Genomic DNA, 19,190 nt, shown 5'->3' on the forward strand with positions numbered 1-19,190 from the left:
GCAATAGTGACTAATGCCATAATTCTGTAACAAATTGACACCATAATGTGCTAGAGAACTGATTAAAATGTATTACAGCAGTGTCATTCTATAATAATCCATGTCACAGTGGCAATCAAAGTAGCATTACTATAGCAAATTTAAGGTTCCCATTGATTTTGCTGGTGGGTGGAGCTATTAAAACTGTGTTGGTTACAGTGTCAAAGCCCCAGAAGATTACGGCATGGCGTAAAGTAATGGCCTAAGTCACTCATCATAGTTTCCTGGATTTCTGCAGCATAATAATGATGAATGTCATTGAGATACCATTACAGTGGCAAATATTTCAGCAAATTCTGATCCTATAAGAAATTTGTACGATGGATATTCAGCACTGGTATTTCCTACCCCCAGGGAAAACAATTGCGCTGTACACCCCACTATCTCTTTCCACCTTGAGGAATACAATGCAATAGCCCAGTACGCTGTTGAGTTGACACTGTACCTTTCTTCTCTTTACCCAACAAGACAACTTTGGGTTTAAACAATGGAGTTTCTGTAAGAGTAGGCCGTAGTTCTCCCATTCTCAAATCATTTGGTGAATCTCCTAAGGATCTCTGTAGAAGAGAAAGAAGTGGATCTTTCAAGAAAACAAATAAGGGCAAAATTTCAAAGACATTACAATGACAAAAGGGTGACCTTCTACCAGCACTTCATATTTAATAACATATAAATTTTATATATTTTTCCCACCATATTTCTTCCATTCTTTCTGTACACCCGGAGTATTGTGTGCAGTTTTGGTGGCCTTATCTGAGGAAGGATATTCTGTAATTGAGGGGGTGCAACAAAGGTTTACCAGACTGAATCCTGGGATGGCAGGAAAGTCATTTGAGGCGAGACTAGGATTATATTTGGTTATCATTATGTTCATTGGTGTTTAGAAGAGTGGGAGGGGATCTCAAAAAAAACTTACAAAATTCTAACAGAATTAGACAGGATAGATTAAGAAAAGATGTTATCGGTTGTGGGGGACTTCAGCACTAAGGGTCATAGTTTCAGTAGAAGAGGTAAAACTTTTAGGACTGAGGTAGGAGAAATTTCTTCACACTGTGGAATCTGTGGAATTGACTACCACAGAAAGTAGCTGAGGCCAAAATGTTGTTTGATTTCAAGAAGGAATTAGATTTAGCTGTTGATGCTAAAGGGATCAGGAAATATGGGGGTAAGGCGGGATCAGGGTATTGAATCTAATAATCAATCATAACTGCGCAAGGATATTTTGGCCTTGGAGGGAGTGCAGAGGAGGTTTACTAGGCTGATACCGGAGTTGAGGGGGTTGAGCTATGAGGAGAGGCTGAATAAACTAGGCTTGTACTCGTTAGAGTTTAGAAGAATGAGGGGAGATCTCATTGAGACGTATAAGATGATGAATGGGATGGATAGGATAGAGGTGGAAAGACTCTTCCCGCTCAAAAAAGACAGTAGGACTAGGGGGCACAGCCTCAAGATAAAGGGGGGGCGGTTCAGAACGGAGTTGAGGAGGAACTTCTTCACTCAAAGGGTGGTGAATCTCTGGAATTCTCTGCCCGTTGAAGTGGTGGAGGCTGCCTCGCTAAATATTTTTAAGAAGCGGGTTGATGGGTTTTTGATAAGAGAGGGGATTAAGGGTTATGGGGAGAGGGCGGGAAAGTGGAACTGAGCCACGACAGATCAGCCATGATCTTATTGAATGGCGGGGCAGGCTCGAAGGGCCAGATGGCCTACTCCTGCTCCTATTTCTTATGTTCTTATGTTCTTATAATCATAATAAATGGCAGAGCAGGCTTGAACGGCTGAATAGACCACTCATGTTTCTATTTTCTATGTATTATGAATAGCTGGGGTCCTTGCACCGATCCCAGAATTACCCCACTAGTCACTGCCTGCCATTCAGAAAATGATCCGTTTATTCCTATGTTTTGTTTCCTATTTGTCAGCCAGTTTCCTATATGTGTGACATATATGACATGTAAACTTGGGTTCATGTCACACTATTTGTAACCCTCATGACTTACCTGGGCTTGCAACATCTCACTTACTGTCCTGTCTGGAGACAACGCATATCTCTTTAACCTATGATTAATGCTATCTCCACTTACATTGTTTGCATCTTTAAGACTTGGTTAGCTGTAAAGACTCACATTCTAATCAGTATTCTGTAAACTGAGTGTGTGCCTTTATATGCCCTGTTTGTGATCAGAACTCCTCACTCACCTGACGAAGGGGCAAAGCCCCGAAAGCTAGTGGTGTTTACTATCAAATAAATCTTTTGGACTTTAACCTGGTGTTGTGAGACTTCTTACTGTGCCTACCACTGTTTACCAAGTGCCCTACAAAGTCTTTGTTAATAGACTCTAGAATTTTCCCCACTAACAATGTCAGGCTGATTGGTCTATAATTCCCTGTTTTCTCTTTACTTCAATTAGTCCACTTTATTGCAAATGCAACACACGTTACGCACAAAGCCTTAAGGCTCTGACAAAGGGTCATCCAGACTTGAAATGTTGGCTCTATTCTCTCTCTGTAGATGCTGTCAGATTTGCTGCGTTTCTCCAGCATTTTCTGTTTTGTTTCAGATTCCAACATCTGCTGTATTCTGCCTTTAAGCCTATGGCTTGTTGTTTTAACATTGTCCCATTCCCACTATCTTATATTGTGGCACTGTTTGATTCTGGCTCTTGATTTCCCTGTTCATCACTTTTCTTATTCCGCTTCCTGTATTTTGTTCTTGTTCTTGATTTTCGCTCCTCTGACTCTTTGCATAGGTTTCCATTCCCCTGTTGTTTTAGTTTAAACCCTTCCCAACCACTCCGGCAAGTACTCTCCCTGGGATATCAGTCCCAGTCCTGCCCAGGTGTAACCTGTCCAGTTTGTACTGGTCTCACCTCCCCCAGAACTGGTCCTAATGTCCCAGAAATCTGATATCATCCCCTCATACCATCTCTTCAGTCATGTAAGCATCTGACATCTGGCATGACTAACCCCAAAAAGCACCTGCATAACACAGACAATAGGTGTTACCAATCCCAATCCTTTGCGAATAAAGTCCATGCATTCTTATGATGGCTGAAATTAGTAACTTAACAATAAAGGTAACAATGTGAAGGAAAAATCAACAATAAAGCCTGTATGGTAAAGTTAAGATGATAAAATTGACAAGTATTTGTATCAGTTACCTCCAGTGTTACCTCCTTTGCTGATACAGGCCACTTATGTTCATATTTTTCTTTTGCAGAATGTTCTAAGTTCGTTGCACCTGTTGAATTTTCATCAGATCCTTCTTGACTATGCTTTCCTACCAAATGCTGAACAGACTTCACCATATTTTTCAGATCCTCTGGATAAGGGGTAGGGTATCGTTTAAGATTTATTTCAACCTGAAATTCAAACAAAATATATGAAATAGATGTAAATCTCTTTGAATTTCTTTATTATTAACAGATGATCACCACAGCATTATAAATCCAACAATGAATGTCAACTATCTTTATTGGACAGCCGGTAATACTATTCTACTTCTTACTGCATATGTTGAACACAAATTTCAATGTATTCATTTCAACTTTTCCTCTTCTAGTTCTTAAATAGATAAGTCCTGTGAGGATTTGGTTCCACAGATTCCAACATCTGTTTAGTAATTTACTCAAGCAGTCCTTTTTCATTTTTGAGTGCGTGCAATGAGTTCCAGCAGTCTCTTTGTTCCATGGGAAAAAGTCACAGCAAAGCTTGACGTTGAATACGACGGGCCACATTGTAACTCTTCTTCTATACTTTCCTTGTTATCACAAGCTGGTACCCAGTCATTGGGAGAAAAGTTCATCCTAAATGTGTGCAAAACAGGCAATAGCAATAGGCTGCCTGTTTTGCACCTGCTCTATTAGAAAAGAAAATCAAGCTAGGTCCACAATGGATCTGCTACCAACCATTTTGCACCCCATCAATGTTGATAATTACTCCTAATGTTTTCTCACAACTGCCTGCTAGAATCAGCTTAATCATCAGAAATTAGATTGAACCTGAGAATTTACTGACCTGTAAAGCTATTGACGGTAATTTGACGGTAAATGAGGACACGGTAATTTTACGCTCCTTGCAGTTTTAGCATCAATCACTTTTCAGCATCAATCACATTGTTGATTCATTGGACAACCATTCAAGAACTAGTATCTTGAGTGGTTAGCACCAGATAAAGCTACCCTGCACTTCTTAAATCTGGCCTGTATCTGTTTGAAGTGGACATGTATTGTTCAGTATAGTGATCATGCAGGAAGTGAATCTGAACTGTGAAATATTGAAGAATGGCACACCATGGATGAAAGTGGGTCCAAGGTTTTTAGCAGCTGTAATGGAGGCCTTGCTGGAGGAGATGGAAAGTATAATTCTGGTATAACAGGATGTCAGTAAGCCCTCAATGCACATGCTCAGAAGACAGTGGGAACAGACAGTCATGAATGCCAAGAATCAAGCTCTGAAGGCCTGGATGTAGTGCTGGAGGAAGTTCAATAGCCTGACGCAAGTTGTCAAGGTCACTGAATGCATCTTCAAGAACTATATCCTAACTTTGAACTGTTCTCAATTTGCTTACTCCATCACTCAGCAACTGAAAATCTCTTATGAATTAGAAATTATAGTTATGTTGCAATTAGCACTATCTGCTAGGCTCATAACCACATCTCACAGCTTATGCACAATGCCAGCTATTCAACAGTAGCTTCCACATCACTCAAACAAATTACATCAAGCTCTCTGGCATACATTCCTATCCTGAAGGAGGATACAACAGAAAGCATAGGAAAGATTTGGAACAACTGTTCTAGACAGTGAGTCTCAGGAATTGATAATGGATAATAAGGAAATGGAAGAGGCATTGAACAAGTATTTTGTATGCGTCTTCACTGTCGAAGACATACAAAGCTTTCCAAAGATCCTTGAAAATCAAAAGACGTATAGGAGGGAGGAACTTAAAAAACAATCACCATCATTAGGGAAACATTGCTGGGAAAACTATCAGACATAAAGGCTGATAAGTCCCCAGGGCCAGATGGCCTGCATCCTGAATGCATTGGTTATAATCTTCAAAAATTTCTTAGATTCTCGAAAGGTCCCAATGGATTGGAAAATAGCTAATGTAACACGTTTATTCAAGAAAGGAGGGAGACAGAACAAAGAAGCAGGCTGATTAGCCTAATATCTCTCATAGAGAAATTGCTAGAATCCATTATCCAGGATGCTGTAGCAGGATACTTTGAAAATCATTACTTGATATGGCAGATCCAACATGCATTTTTGAAAGGGAAATTGTGTCTGTCTGATTTATTATTGTGTTTTGAAGAATTAACAGAAGAGGTGGATAAACGGGAACTTGTAGATGTGGTGTTCTTGCATTTCCAAAAGGCATTTGATAAGGTGCCATATCAAAGTTACTACATAAGATTGCATGGCGTAGAGAGTAACAGATTAGTATGGATAAAGATTGGTTAGTGAACAAGGAAAGAGTAAGGTAAAAATGGTCTTTTTAGGTTGGCAATTTGTGTGTAACAAGTGGAGTGTAAAAAAGGTCAGTGCTGGGACCTCAACTATTTACAATCTATGTCAATTATCTGGATGAAGTGACCAAGTGTATGGTAGTTAAATTTGCCAACGACACCAAGGTACGTAGGAAAATAAGCTGTGAGGAGGACATAGTGTGTTTGCAAAGGGCTATAGATAGATTAATGTTTGAGCAAAAATTTGGCAATTGAAGTATAATATGAAAAAAATGGGAACTTGTCCACTTTGGCAGGAAGAATGGAAAAGCAGCATACTAGGAGTTACTAGGAGTTAGCAAACTCTAAACTAGGCTTGTACTCGTTAGAGTTTAGAAGGATGAGGGGAGATCTCATTGAGACGTACAAGATGATGAATGGGATGGATAGGATAGAGGTGGAGAGGCTCTTCCCACTCAGAAAGGACAGTAGGACTAGAGGGCACAGCCTCAAGGTAAGGGGGGGCAGTTTAGAATGGAGTTGAGGAGGAACTTCTTCACTCAAAGGGTGGTGAATCTCTGGAATTCTCTGCCCATTGAAGCGGTGGAGGCTGCCTCGCTAAATATATTTAAGACGCGGGTAGGTAGGTTTTTGATAGGCAAGGGGATTAAGGATTATGGGGAGAAGGCGGGAAAGTGGAACTGAGCCACTTCAGATCAGCCATGATCTTATTGAATGGCGGGGCAGGCTCGAAGGGCTAGATGGCCTACTCCTGCTCCTATTTCTTATGTTCTTATTTAAATGGAGGGAGATTGCAGAACTGTTGCGGTTCAGGAGGATCTGGGTGTCCTGCTATATGAATCACAAAAGTTTGTATGCAGGTACGACAAATGGAAGGCATTTATTACAAGGGGAATGGAATATATAAGTTAGGAAGTTTTACAGGGCGTTGGGTGACACCACATCATTTTAAAAAAAGATATTATTGAATTAGAAGCAATTCAGAGAAGGTTCCGTTGACTCTTTCCTGGAATGAGGAGCTTAACTTATGAAGAAAGGATGAACAGTTTGGGCCTTCACTCATTGGAGTTTACAAGAATGAGAGGTGATCTTACCAAGTCATGCGAGATCCTAAGAGGAGGATTTGATAGGATAAATACCAGGAGGATATTTCTACTTGTGATGGAGACTAGACCCTGGGACACAGTTTAAGAATAAGAGAAATTCTTTCTCTCAAGGGGCCATTAGTATGTGGAATTCTCTTTCCTAAAAGGCAGTGTAGGTTGATGATTAAGGCTGGTTTTGATAGACAGAAGAGCCAAGGGTTATGGGATGGGTTGGGATGGGGTTGGGTGGGGGCAGACAGCAAAGTGAAGTTGAGGCCACAACCAGATCAACCATAATCTTACTGAATAACAGAGCAAGTTTGAAGAGCTGAATACCTACCCCTGTTCATTAGTCCTATGTTTCATAATGCCTTCAGCGCTCAGAAATGTTTGCAAAGACCACATTCTAAAAAAATTGATAAACAACATACATGCACTGCCAATGCAACCAATCTTGATCTAGAAGTGCAATGGTCATTGTCAGAATCCCCATAAAGACTTAAACTTTTAATAAGTTGTTTGAATTTCCAATGACTGATTGAAAGGATTACACAATAGGATTTCAAACGTTAAGACTTTTACTGCAATAAACAAACTAAAAGCAACATTGTCCAAACCTATTCACTAGGGGGATTTTACTTTAAACTACAAAAACATTCCCCCATTTGACTTTAAAAAAAAAACCCTGATCTTTAACTTTACTCTGTCCTTTAAGTGGACATACCATTCTTCAGGAACCAGTACAAAGCTATTCTCAACTTCCCATGGTTTGCTTCCTTTTTCCTTTCAGCTGGAAAATTTCTATCCCCTGATCTGACTCTCACAGTGAAGGCTATCTTTTCTGCAGGAAGAATTGATCCAAGTAATACTGCATAATTTTGCATATAAATATTTTTGCTTGAGAGGTCACAAAGTAATTCTAAAAGAATTCCTACTGAACTATCAAACGATAGCAAACATACACAGGGGAAACATTTTATCATGGAGTATGCACTTAGCAGTCTGCAAGACATTTGAGAAGAATTTGAAGGAGGTGCTGATCAATATTGGAATGGCCACCGCTGAGGCCATGACCAGCAATAGAATTTCAAATGTTTATTTTGAGATGGCATTTACTTTTGCGTTATGACAGCAGATACTGTGATGATCAGTAAAAATGGGAAGATAAGATGTGGGGCTGTCAACAAATGGGGAATTGGAGTTGTTGTCACATTCAGTTGAGTTCTTTATGAACAGTCCAGACAGAAAGGGGCTGTCTTTATTGCTTCCACAATTCCTTTTCCAGCTCTTCATCTCCAGAATTGTTGGCTAGGGCTGTACCCTCATGTTGGCAAAGACATGCTACATGCATGCAAATCTTTACACTCATTTGCCAAGTGTTACAAGACTCTTCCAGAATAGTCCCAATAGTCTGAGCATTGTAAAGGTCTTCTCTATCATATATCGTGTGGCAGCATGGCTTTCATTGTATGCATGCTGTGTATTGCTCTTGTGGTACAACAACTACCATTTGGCTTGCTGTGATGATTCAAATGAGCTGGCAAGCTGGACAGCTGCAGAATGACAGCAACATTATTACTGCCAAGATACTGAGGATTGTCATGCCTGATTATTCACTCTTAGTGCCCACTATTTCAACTGAAAAATAAATCCCAGATCTATTCTTGTGAAATTGAAAGCACAGTGACCTGTTTCAGAGATTCTATAAGAACTAAGAAAATTTAATTTTTGTAGTTTGAAATTTTATAATTAACATGCATTTAAAAATAGGTAAATAACAATGCAAGCATTACACCCAGATAACATGAAAATGTATTCCTCGTATCTGTTTAGAGTTTTCAGAATTATGATTAAACATTAATAGTATAATGATAAGATGAATTGTCACTGTTTTGTAGTTGGATATTTTCTAGTTAACATTTAAGTCGAATTAAACAAGTACATCTTAAGGCATCAGACTGTCACAGTATCCAGCAGTAAGCAGCTCAGTGAATAACAATTAAAATAACTTGTAGTGTGGAAATTTTCTTGATGTCATTTGCACACGGTGTCATAGTGGTTAGCACTGCTGCCTCACAGCACCAGGGGCCAGGTCTGATTCCTGGCTTGGGTCACAATCTGTGTGGAGTTTGCATGTTCTCTACATGTCTGTGTGGATTTCCTCAGGATGCTCCGGTTTCCTTCAACAGTTTGAAAGACGTTTTGGTCAGTGCAGTGACCCGAACAGGCACCAGATGTGGTGACTAGGTGAATTTCACAGTAACTTCATTGCAGTGTTAATGTAAGCCTTACTTGTGACTAATACATAAACTTCACGTTTTACTTTACATTTTCATTTGTGAGGTATTTTAAATGTCATAATTACGGAAAAAAATCTTGACTATTCCTTAATAGTAGTTCCCATAAATTACTGCAGAAGTGGGCACAATCCCCAGCACTTTGGATCTGCAATAGATATTTGCTGCACCTTTTCAGGCATTCTCATTCTGGTATATTCTCCTCAGCTCACACAACAACACAAGGAAGAGGCCAAGAATGCCCTAAAGCCTGCTCCAAAGATTCCCAAACAATGGGTGGCATGGTAGTTAGCACTGCTGCCTCACGATGCTAAGGACCTGGGTTCAATTCTGGCCTTGGGTGACTGTCCGTGTGGAGTTTGCACTTTTCCCCCATGTCTACGTGGGTTTCCTCACGGTGCTCCAGTTTCTTCCCGCACTTCAGAAATGTGCAGGTTAGGTGGATTGGCCATGCTAAATTGACCCTTATTACCAAAAGGATTAGCAGGGTAAATACACTGGGATTTGGGGATAGGGCCTGGGTGGGATAGCTGCCGGTGCAAGTTCAATGGGTTGAATGGCCTCCTTCTGCACTAGAGAGATTCTATGGTAATTCTATGTGTATGATCACACACCAACTTTAAGGAAATGAAATTCCTTTCAGTTCCAGTATAGGGCATTGTTGACATGCAATATCCACAAATTGACTTATGTGCAGTCAATTATGCTCTGCATCATGGGAGAGCCTATCATCTTAGCGAAGCTGTGTACTTGCTCCATCTGCTTCCCTCTGGCAAGATAATTAAATGTCGTTAGTTATCAATGTATAAAGTGCCCTAGTGGCCTTCCTCATACAACAATGGGTGGCTCATTCTGTAATCCATGGGGAATGGCCACCAGTTAATCCATGTCTGTGAGCAATCAATTTGTGCAGAAACCAAGAAGGTAGCAAAAACTCTTTTAGCACCTGCCATACTGCTCCCTATAGATGTTTCCAACTTCCAACAATCAGAGAAAACACAAAATAATTATGGAACAAAAGAAACAGCTCAAAAGGCAACTAAGCCTGAAAGGCAACCAGCAACTAACTTATAAGCAGTTGATGTTATAAGAACATAAGAACATAAGAAATAGGAGCAGGAGTAGGCCATCTAGCCCTTCGAGCCTGCCCTGCCATTCAATAAGATCATGGCTGATCTGAAGTGGATCAGTTCCACTTTCCCGCTTTCTCCCCATAACCCTTAATTCCCTTGTATGTCAAAAATCTATCTACCCGTGACTTAAATATATTTAGCAAGGTAGCCTCCATCACTTCAACTGGCAGAGAATTCCAGAGATTCACCACCCTTTGAGTGAAGAAGTTCCTCCTCAACTCCGTTCTAAACTGCACCCCCCTTATTTTGAGGCTGTGCCTTCTAGTCCTGCTATCCTTTCTAAGCAGGAAGAATCTCTCTACCTCTACCCTATCTATCCCTTTCATTATCTTATACGTTTCTAAAAGATCCCCCCTCATCCTTCTAAACTCCAACGAGTACAGACCCAGTCTATTTAGTCTCTCTTCATAGTCCAACACCCTCATCTCCGGTATCAGCCTAGTGAACCTTCTCTGCACTCCCTCCAAGGCCAATATATCCTTGTGCAAGTGCGGCGACCAAAACTGCACACAGTACTCCAGCTGCGGCCTCACCAGTGCCCTGTACAGTTGCTTTTATATTCTATCCCTCTCACTATGAAGGCCAGCATCCCATTCACCTTCTTGATCACCTGCTGCACCTGCAGACTGGGTTTTAGCGACTCATGCATAAGGACCCCCAGGTCCCTCTGCACCATAGCATGCTGCAGCTTTTCGACCTTTAAATAGTAATCGCTCCTACTATTATTTCTGCCAAAGTGGATAACCTCACACTTGCTAACATTGTACTCTACCTGCCAGGTCCTCGCCCACTCGCTTAGCCTATCCAGATCCCTCTGCAGACTTTCCACACCCTCCACGCAATTTGCTTTACCACTCATCTTCATGTCATCAGCAAATTTCGTTTTCCTACACTCAGCCCCCTTCTCCAGATCATCTATATAAATGGTAAATAGCTGAGGCCCCAGCACCGATCCCTGTGGCACTCCACTAGTTACCAACCGCCAATCAGAATAGCACCCATTGATACCAACTCTCTGCCTCCTATTAGACAACCAATCCTCTATCCACGCTAACACCTTACCCCCAACTCCATGTACCCTAACCTTCTGAAGCAACCTTTTGTGAGGCACCTTATCAAATGCCTTTTGAAAATCGAGAAACACCATATCCACCGGTTCTCCTCTGTCTACCACACTAGTCACATCCTCATAGAAGTCCAATAAATTTGTCAAACACGACTTCCCCTTAACAAATCCGTGCTGCATCTGCTCTATCAAACCATTCTTTTCCAGGTGCCTCGCTATTTCTCCTTTGATGATGGATTCAAGCATTTTTCCAACTACACACGTTAAACTAACCGGCCTATAATTCCCTGCCTTTCGTCTGCTACCTTTTTTAAACAGCAGCTTAACATTAGCCATTTTCTAATCTTCCGGCACTTCTCTGGAATCCAGCAAATTTTGGTAAATAATCACTAAGGCATCCACTATCACCTCTGCCATTTCCTTCAGAACCCTGGAATGCATTCCATCCGGTCCTGGGGACTTGTCCACTATCAGTCCCATTAGTCTATTAAGCACTACTTCTCTAGTGACAGTAATCGCATTCAGGCCCTCAACTCCGACCATCCTTCTATCTTTAATATCTGGCAAACTATTCGCGTTCTCCTCCTTGAAGACCGAGGCAAAAAACTTATTTAAGGCCTCCGCCATTTCCTCATCTTCCACCACTAAATCCCCCCTCTCATCCTCTAAGGGTCCAACATTCACTCTAGCCAGTCTTCTCCTCTTTATATATTTGTAAAAACTCTTACTGTCCTTTTTTATATTTAATGCTAGATTAGCTTCATAGTCTATCCTTCCTTTCTTTATCAACTTCTTAGTCATTCTTTGTTGATTTTTAAACCTTTTCCAATCTTCTAATCGCCCACTACTTTTAGCCACTCTGAACGCATCAGCTTTTAATTTAATACTCTCCTTTATTTCCTTCGATAACCTCGGCTGGTTATCCCTTCTCCTACCGTCCTTCTTTACCATCGGAATATATTTCTGCTGATCACTGAAAAAGATCTCCTTAAAGATCCTCCACTGTTCCTCAGCAGTCCTACCAACTAATCTGCGCCCCCAATCTACATTTGCCAATTCCTCTCTCATCCAATCGTACTCCCCTCTGTTCAAACAGAGGACACAGGTTCGGGACCCTACTTTCTCATCCTCCATCTGCATCAAAAACTCAACCAAACAATGATTGCTTGTCCCAAGAGGATCCCTCACAATAAGATCCCTAATTCTTCCTGCCTCGTTACACAACACCAGATCTAAGATAGCTCGCTCCCTCGTTGGTTCCGTCACACACTGTTCAAGGAAGCTATCCTGACAGCATTCCAAGAACTCTTCCTCAAGCCCACTGTGTCCGACTTGGGTCAACCAATCAATACGCAGATTGAAATCCCCCATAATTATTGCTGCTCCATTTCTGCACGCATCATTTATTTGCTTGTTTATAGCCCGCCCCACCTCTAAGTTATTATTTGGGGGCCTATAGACCACACCCACCAGCGTCTTCCTCCCCTTACTGTTCCTTATCTCCACCCACAACGATTCCACGTTCTGCTCTTTGGAGCCTATATCTTCCCTTACTACCACCCTGATATTATCCTTAATCAGCAGAGCTACCCCCCCCCCCTTTTTTCTCCTGTCTATCCTTCCTAAACACTTGATACCCCTGGACATTCAGCTCCCAGTCCCTGTCACCCTGCAAACACATTTCTGTAATGGCCACCAGATCATATCCATTTGTGCTGATCTGCGCCACCAGCTCATTCACTTTGTTCCGAATGCTTCATGCATTCAGATAAAGTGTCTTTATCCCAGCCTTTATCTGGACCCTATTTGAAGGAATGCTACCAACCTTTCTCATGCCCCCTACTCCCTTTGTTATTGGGACATCCTCAACATTTTCCCGTGCCCGTACCCTCTCTTATACTTTAGATATTGTAATTTCTCCCACCCCTGCACCCTCCCCCCCCCACCTAATTAGTTTAAAGCCCTATCTACAGTCCTAGTTATACAATTTGCCAGGACTCTGGACCCAGCACAGTTCAGATGAAGACCATCCCATCTGAACAGGTCCCATCTGCCCCAATACCGGTGCAAATGCCCCATAAATTCAAACCCATTTCTCCCACACCAATCCCTGGGCCACCCATTCATCTCTTTAATGCTATTTACGCCCATTTGCACGTGGTTCAGGTAGTAATCCAGAGATAACCACCTTGTCGGTTCTGCTTTTTAATTTGATTCCCAGCTTTGCATACTCCCTCTGCAGATCCTTAGTTCCCATTTTGCCTATGTCGTTGGCACCCACATGTACCACAATGACCGGATTTTCACCCTCCCACTCCAGGTTCCTCTGCAGCCCAGATGAGACATCCTGGACCCGAGCACCAGGCAGACAACACACCCTTCTGTGCTCTTTGTCATTGTGACAAAGGACAGTGTCAATACCCTTAACCACACTATCCCCAATTACCACTACATTCCTCTTTACTTCTTCCTCTTTGTCCTGTGTCTGCACCACTGTACTGTGGGCAGTTTGCTCATCAACCTTACAGCCCTCATTCTTGTCCACACTGGGAGCAAGAACCTCAAACCTGTTGTGCAGATTGAGAGGCTGAGGCCTTTGGGCCCCCCCTTCCTCCCCACTCCCCCCTCCTTCCTCTCACCCTTCCTCCCCACTCCCCCCTCCTTCCTCCCCACTCCCCCCCTTCCTCTCACCCTTCCTCCTCACTCCCCCCTCCTTGCTCCCCACTCCCCCCTCCTTCCTCTCACCCTTCCTCCCCACTCCCCCCTCCTTGCTCCCCACTCCCCCCTCCTTCCTCTCACCCTTCCTCCCCACTCCCCCCTCCTTCCTCTCACCCTTCCTCCCCACTCCCCCCTCCTTCCTCTCACCCTTCCTCCCCACTCCCCCCTCCTTCCTCTCACCCTTCCTCCCCACTCCCCCCTCCTTCCTCTCACCCTTCCTCCCCACTCCCCCCTCCTTCCTCTCACCCTTCCTCCCCACTCCCCCTTCTTGCTCCTCACTCCCCCTTCCTTCCTCTCACCCTTTCTCCCCACTCCCCCTCCTTCCTCTCACCCTTTCTCCCCACTCCCCCCTCCTTCCTCTCACCCTTCCTCCCCACTCCCCCCTCCTTCCTCTCACCCTTCCTCCCCACTCCCCCCTCCTTCCTCTCACCCTTCCTCCCCACTCCCCCCTCCTTCCTCTCACCCTTCCTCCCCACTCACATCACAGTAGTGCAGAGGGAGGGCGATATGGAAGAGATAGGGATTGAGTCGCTGTGGGTGGAGTTGAGGAATAAAAAGGGAGAGATCACACCGCTAGGGGTGTACTATAGGCCACCCAACAGTCCAAAGTCAGTGGAGGAGGGAATTTGCAGGGGCATTTTGGACAGGTGCAGAAAGAATAGAGTGGTTGTAGTGGGTGATTTTAATTTTCCCGGAGTGAATTGGAGGGGGCCTAGAGCTGGGGGTACGGAGGGAGAGGAGTTTGTGAAATGTGTTATGGAAGGGTCGCTAGAACAGTATGTAACTTGCCCGACTAGGGGAGGGGCTATACTGGATTTAGTGTTGGGAAACGAGCCAGGGCAGGTGGGTGAGGTAGAGGTAGGCGAACATGTGGCAAACAGTGACCACAAGTCCGTCTACTTTAGGATAAAAATGGAAAGGGACGAGTGCCGTCCAAGCGGGAGTGTGCTGAACTGGGGAAAGGCGAGCTATGGCAGGATTAGGAGGGAGCTGCAGCAAACTGACTGGGAGGGACTGTTAGCTGGCAAGTCCACGGTTGGCAAGTGGGAGGCTTTTAGGGACAAAATGAAATGGTTACAGGGGAGGTTTGTTCCGGTTAAGCGAAATGATGGGAAAGGTAGGATTAGAGAGCCGTGGATTACGGGGGATATTGAAGACTTGGTTAGGAAGAAGAGGGAGGCGTATGTTAGGTCAAAACAAATGGGTACGGAGTGTGCGCTGGAGGAATATAGAGAGAGAAGGAGGGAGCTAAAAAGGGGAATTAGAAGGGCGAAGAGAGGGCATGAGATGGCTTTGGCCGGTAGGATTAAGGATAATCCTAAGGCATTTTATTCCTATATTAGAGGCAAGAGAGTAGTTAGAGGGAAAATTGGTCCTCTTAGGGACAAGAGTGGAGAGTTGTGTATTGAGTCGGAGGGAATGGGGGAGCTCCTGAATGAATACTTTGCGTCGGTATTCACGAAGGAGAGGGGTTCGGAATCGTGCGGTCTCTTGGAGGGAGCGGAGGTTCAGTTGCAGGATATAGTTATTACGAGAGAGGAAGTGCTAGGGCTTTTAGGTAGCGTAAGGACGGATAAAGCTCCGGGGCCTGATGGTATTTATCCCAGGCTGCTTAGGGAGGCGAAAGATGAAATTGCTGGGCCTCTGGCGCACATCTTTGTCTCTTCTTTGGACACAGGTGAGGTCCCAGAAGACTGGAGGGTAGCAAATGTGGTCCCGTTGTTCAAAAAAGGTAGTAGGGATAACCCTGGGAATTATAGGCCGGTGAGTTTGACGTCGGTGGTAGGGAAGTTAATGGAAAAAATACTTAGGGGTAGGATGTATGAGCATTTGGAGCGTTGCGATCTGATTAGGGATACGCAACATGGCTTTGTTAGAGGGAGGTCTTGCCTTACGAATCTGGTGGAATTCTTTGAGGAGGTGACAAAAACGGTTGACGATGGGAGAGCCGTTGATGTCATCTATATGGATTTCAGTAAGGCGTTTGACAAAGTCCCTCACGGTAGGCTGGTAGAAAAGGTTAAGGCGCATGGGATACGAGGCCAGGTAGCTAGGTGGATTGAGAACTGGTTGGGAAATAGGAGACAGAGGGTAGTTGTGGAGGGTACCTTGTCGGGCTGGAGGCCAGTGACCAGTGGTGTGCCGCAGGGCTCGGTACTGGGACCTCTCCTCTTTGTAGTCTACATAAATGACTTAGAAGAGGGAGTAGGTGGTGTGATCAGCAAGTTTGCTGATGACACCAAGATGGCAGGGTTGGCGGGTACAGAACTGGATTGTCAGGTGATACAACAGGATATAGATAGGTTGGTGCAGTGGGCAGATAGGTGGCAGATGGCATTTAATCCTGACAAATGCGAGGTGATGCATTTTGGAAGGAATAATGCAGAGAGGAGCTATGTGATAAAAGGTAGGCCGATTAGGAGTATAGACGTACAGAGAGACCTGGGAGTGCAGGTCCACAAATCCATGAAGGTTGTGTCACAAGTGGAGAACGTTGTTAGGAAGGCTTATGGGATGTTAGCCTTTATAGGAAGGGGCTTAGAGTATAAAAGCTGCCGTCTAATGCTTCAGTTATACAGAACGTTGGTTAGACCGCATTTGGAGTACTGCGTCCAGTTCTGGTCACCTTATTACCGGAAGGACGTGGAGTCTCTGGAAAGGGTGCAGAGGAGGTTTACCAGGATGTTGCCTGGCATGGGGGGACTGGGTTACAAGGAGAGACTGAAGAGACTGGGGCTATTCTCCTTGGAAAGAAGGAGATTGAGAGGGGACATGATAGAGGTATATAAGATACTGAAGGGAATAGATAGAGTTAATAGTGAGAGACTGCTCCCTAGACTGGGTACGAACACAAGAGGTCATCACTTAAGGGTGAGGGGGGGGAGGTATAATTTGGAGGTAAGAGGAAGGTTCTTTACACAGAGAGTTGTGGGGGTCTGGAATGCGCTACCGAGTAGGGTGGTGGAGGCAGGCACGTTGGACTCGTTTAAGATGCAGTTAGATAGGCATATGAGTGAAACGAGAATGGAGGGATATGGTAGGGGCTATTAAATAGGGTTAAACCTCGGGAGACACCGGAAGGGCAGGCTGTATGACTAATATGTTTTGTCTTTATTCCACAGGTGGAGGTCCACCTCGTGTCAAGCGAGGGGCATGCACACGGCGGGTTGTGCGTGGGCTGCTCTTGGAAGTCCAGGAGTGGCCTAGTACTTCATGTCGGTGTGTGTGCTTGATCCTGGACCGATAGACGGGCTCCACAACAGCTCAGTGACTAGCACTGCTAGCTGTGCAGATACATGGATTTGGGCCTGTGTCTGTGGGAGTTTGCGCATTCTCCCTGTGGTTGCGTGGGTTTCCTCCGGGCGCTCCGGTTTCCTCCCACACCCCAAAGATGTGCTCTTAGGCTAATTGGTTTCCACCAAATTGACACTATTTCTTCCCTGAATCTGACTGAGTAGGGTCCCATTCGTAGACATGCAGGGTAGAATAGGTGTAGGGCGATGCGGCGGCGCGGGCTCGTTGGGCCGAAGGGCCTGTTTCCCGTGCTGGGTTGTTCTTTGTTCTTTGTTCTTTGTTCCCCCCTCCTTCCTCTCACCCTTCCTCCCCACTCCCCCCTCCTTCCTCTCACCCTTCCTCCCCACTCCCCCCTCCTTCCTCTCACCCTTCCTCCCCACTCCCCTCTTCTTCCTCTCACTATTACTCCCTTCAGCAGCACCATCTTGTTCCTGACCCTCAGAGTTAGCCAGTCTAGGGGGTGTGAATCTCTCTTGTACCCCATTATCCAGTTTACACTCCCTCTCCCTGATGAGCCTCAGTGTCTGAAGCTTAGAGTTCAGTTCGTCTACTTTGAGCTGGAGCTCTTCAAGCAACCAGCACTTACTGCAGACATGGTCACTGGGAAGGACCTTGGGGTCCATCAGCTCCCACATCATACAGAAACAGCACATCACATGCCCCTCCATCACAGTCTCTTAGTGATTTCTAAACACAATTAAGAATTTGAACTTACCTCACCCTTTTCTCCCAAGCCCTTACAGCTCACTCTGCTTCCCTTTCACTCCGCTGCCCGCTCCTGACGCTGCCCGCTGTCTACAGCAATCCTCCTTTTAAACTTTGCGCGGTAAAAAAAATCCCTTCCCACAAAGCCCCGCGGTCCACTTCCTGTCTAACTTTTTAAAGCAGAAATACCGATGCTTACCTTTACTCTGTGCAACCTTCACTCCACTTGCTCCAGCGAACGATCTTTTTGTTCCCTTTAAGTAGTGCTGGTGAGGGGCACTTTATTGTTGCATGGCTAAGTGAGAGTGTCAGCTGGAATACTGAGGTTCAAAATGGCATCATTGATGTCAAATCTGCATTGTGCACTGACTGGTGCCATGATCTGCCTACTTTGTATATCTCCGGTGACTGCTCACTATATGTATGCTAATGGCCTGACCAATACTGGACCCAGCCTATTTCACCCCAAAAGTGTACACATGGACCGTACATGACATTTTTATCCATTAATAGCATTTCCAGTGCTACCAATCCCAATTTCACGTTGTTTGATTGTGGTAACATTTATAACATATTGTAATAGGCAGTTAGCAACAACCTTAACTTTCCCAGAATCTTCCTCTTCTTCCTTCTTCTCTTCAAACTCAAAGGCCACTTGCATGCGTTGTTGTCTTTGTTCTTCCCATAAAGTTGGATTGAAGCTATCACTGTCAGAAGGGAAATCTGCTGGAAATACATGCACAAGAAATGTAATTCTGCTACACCATCACAAAAATTGCATTATAAAAAGCAAGCTGAAATTCTTCTCCAAATTTTTATCCTTTGTTTACTTCCTTTTCTGAAGATATTGGCTGATATATTCTGGTGAAATCCACTCAGGTAATATTCCTTTTGTGACTAATCACTAAGGATGGAATATGACACTGGATTATAGAAGGGACCAGAGTTTCTGCCGATACAGGGCAAAGTGGTGCCAGTATTACATACTAAAGTCTTAACCAATGAACCTGGTTGGGTTAATGTTGAAATGCAACAGCAGATGGCAGAGTTATTGCCAAAATCACAATCTGTACAACTTTGGTGGCTCTATTCCTAGGCTGCTACAGTAAGACATGGTCAGGTTGCGATGGCAGTCTAGTTTCTGCATCATCTTTGAAATGTGGAATGAAATGCATGCATTTTTTGAGAGGGTTAATTTCTACTAAAGAGTCTGACTCATATGGGGTGTTAGTAGTCAAGAGGTGTTGGCAATCAACCCAGTGATTATTCTTCACATTTTAGTCTAAACATTTTTGATAAGGAAAAACATCACCCAAGTTCAATTCTGCCATCTATCTGTCTGTAATTTCTGTCAGCGGGTCAGCAGAAAATGTTCAGAAATGAAA

General features: G+C 44.0%; 1 protein-coding gene across 1 annotated transcript in view; it reads right to left on the reverse strand.

The window, feature by feature from the left end:
* lrrc7 (leucine rich repeat containing 7) overlaps window positions 1-19,190 on the reverse strand; it is a 256,525-nt gene that overhangs the window by 79,191 nt on the left and 158,144 nt on the right. The window contains exons 14-16 of the mRNA XM_080196575.1: window positions 18,404-18,531; window positions 3,198-3,398; window positions 485-596 (exon numbers count right to left, since the gene is read on the reverse strand). Coding sequence (XP_080052701.1) covers window positions 485-596; window positions 3,198-3,398; window positions 18,404-18,531 — 441 coding nt within the window. The remainder of the gene's footprint in view (window positions 1-484; window positions 597-3,197; window positions 3,399-18,403; window positions 18,532-19,190) is intronic.

Source organism: Carcharhinus amblyrhynchos, chromosome 9, assembly GCF_965287045.1.
Source record: "Carcharhinus amblyrhynchos chromosome 9, sCarAmb.v2.hapA, whole genome shotgun sequence".
Lineage (NCBI taxonomy): Eukaryota > Metazoa > Chordata > Chondrichthyes > Carcharhiniformes > Carcharhinidae > Carcharhinus > Carcharhinus amblyrhynchos.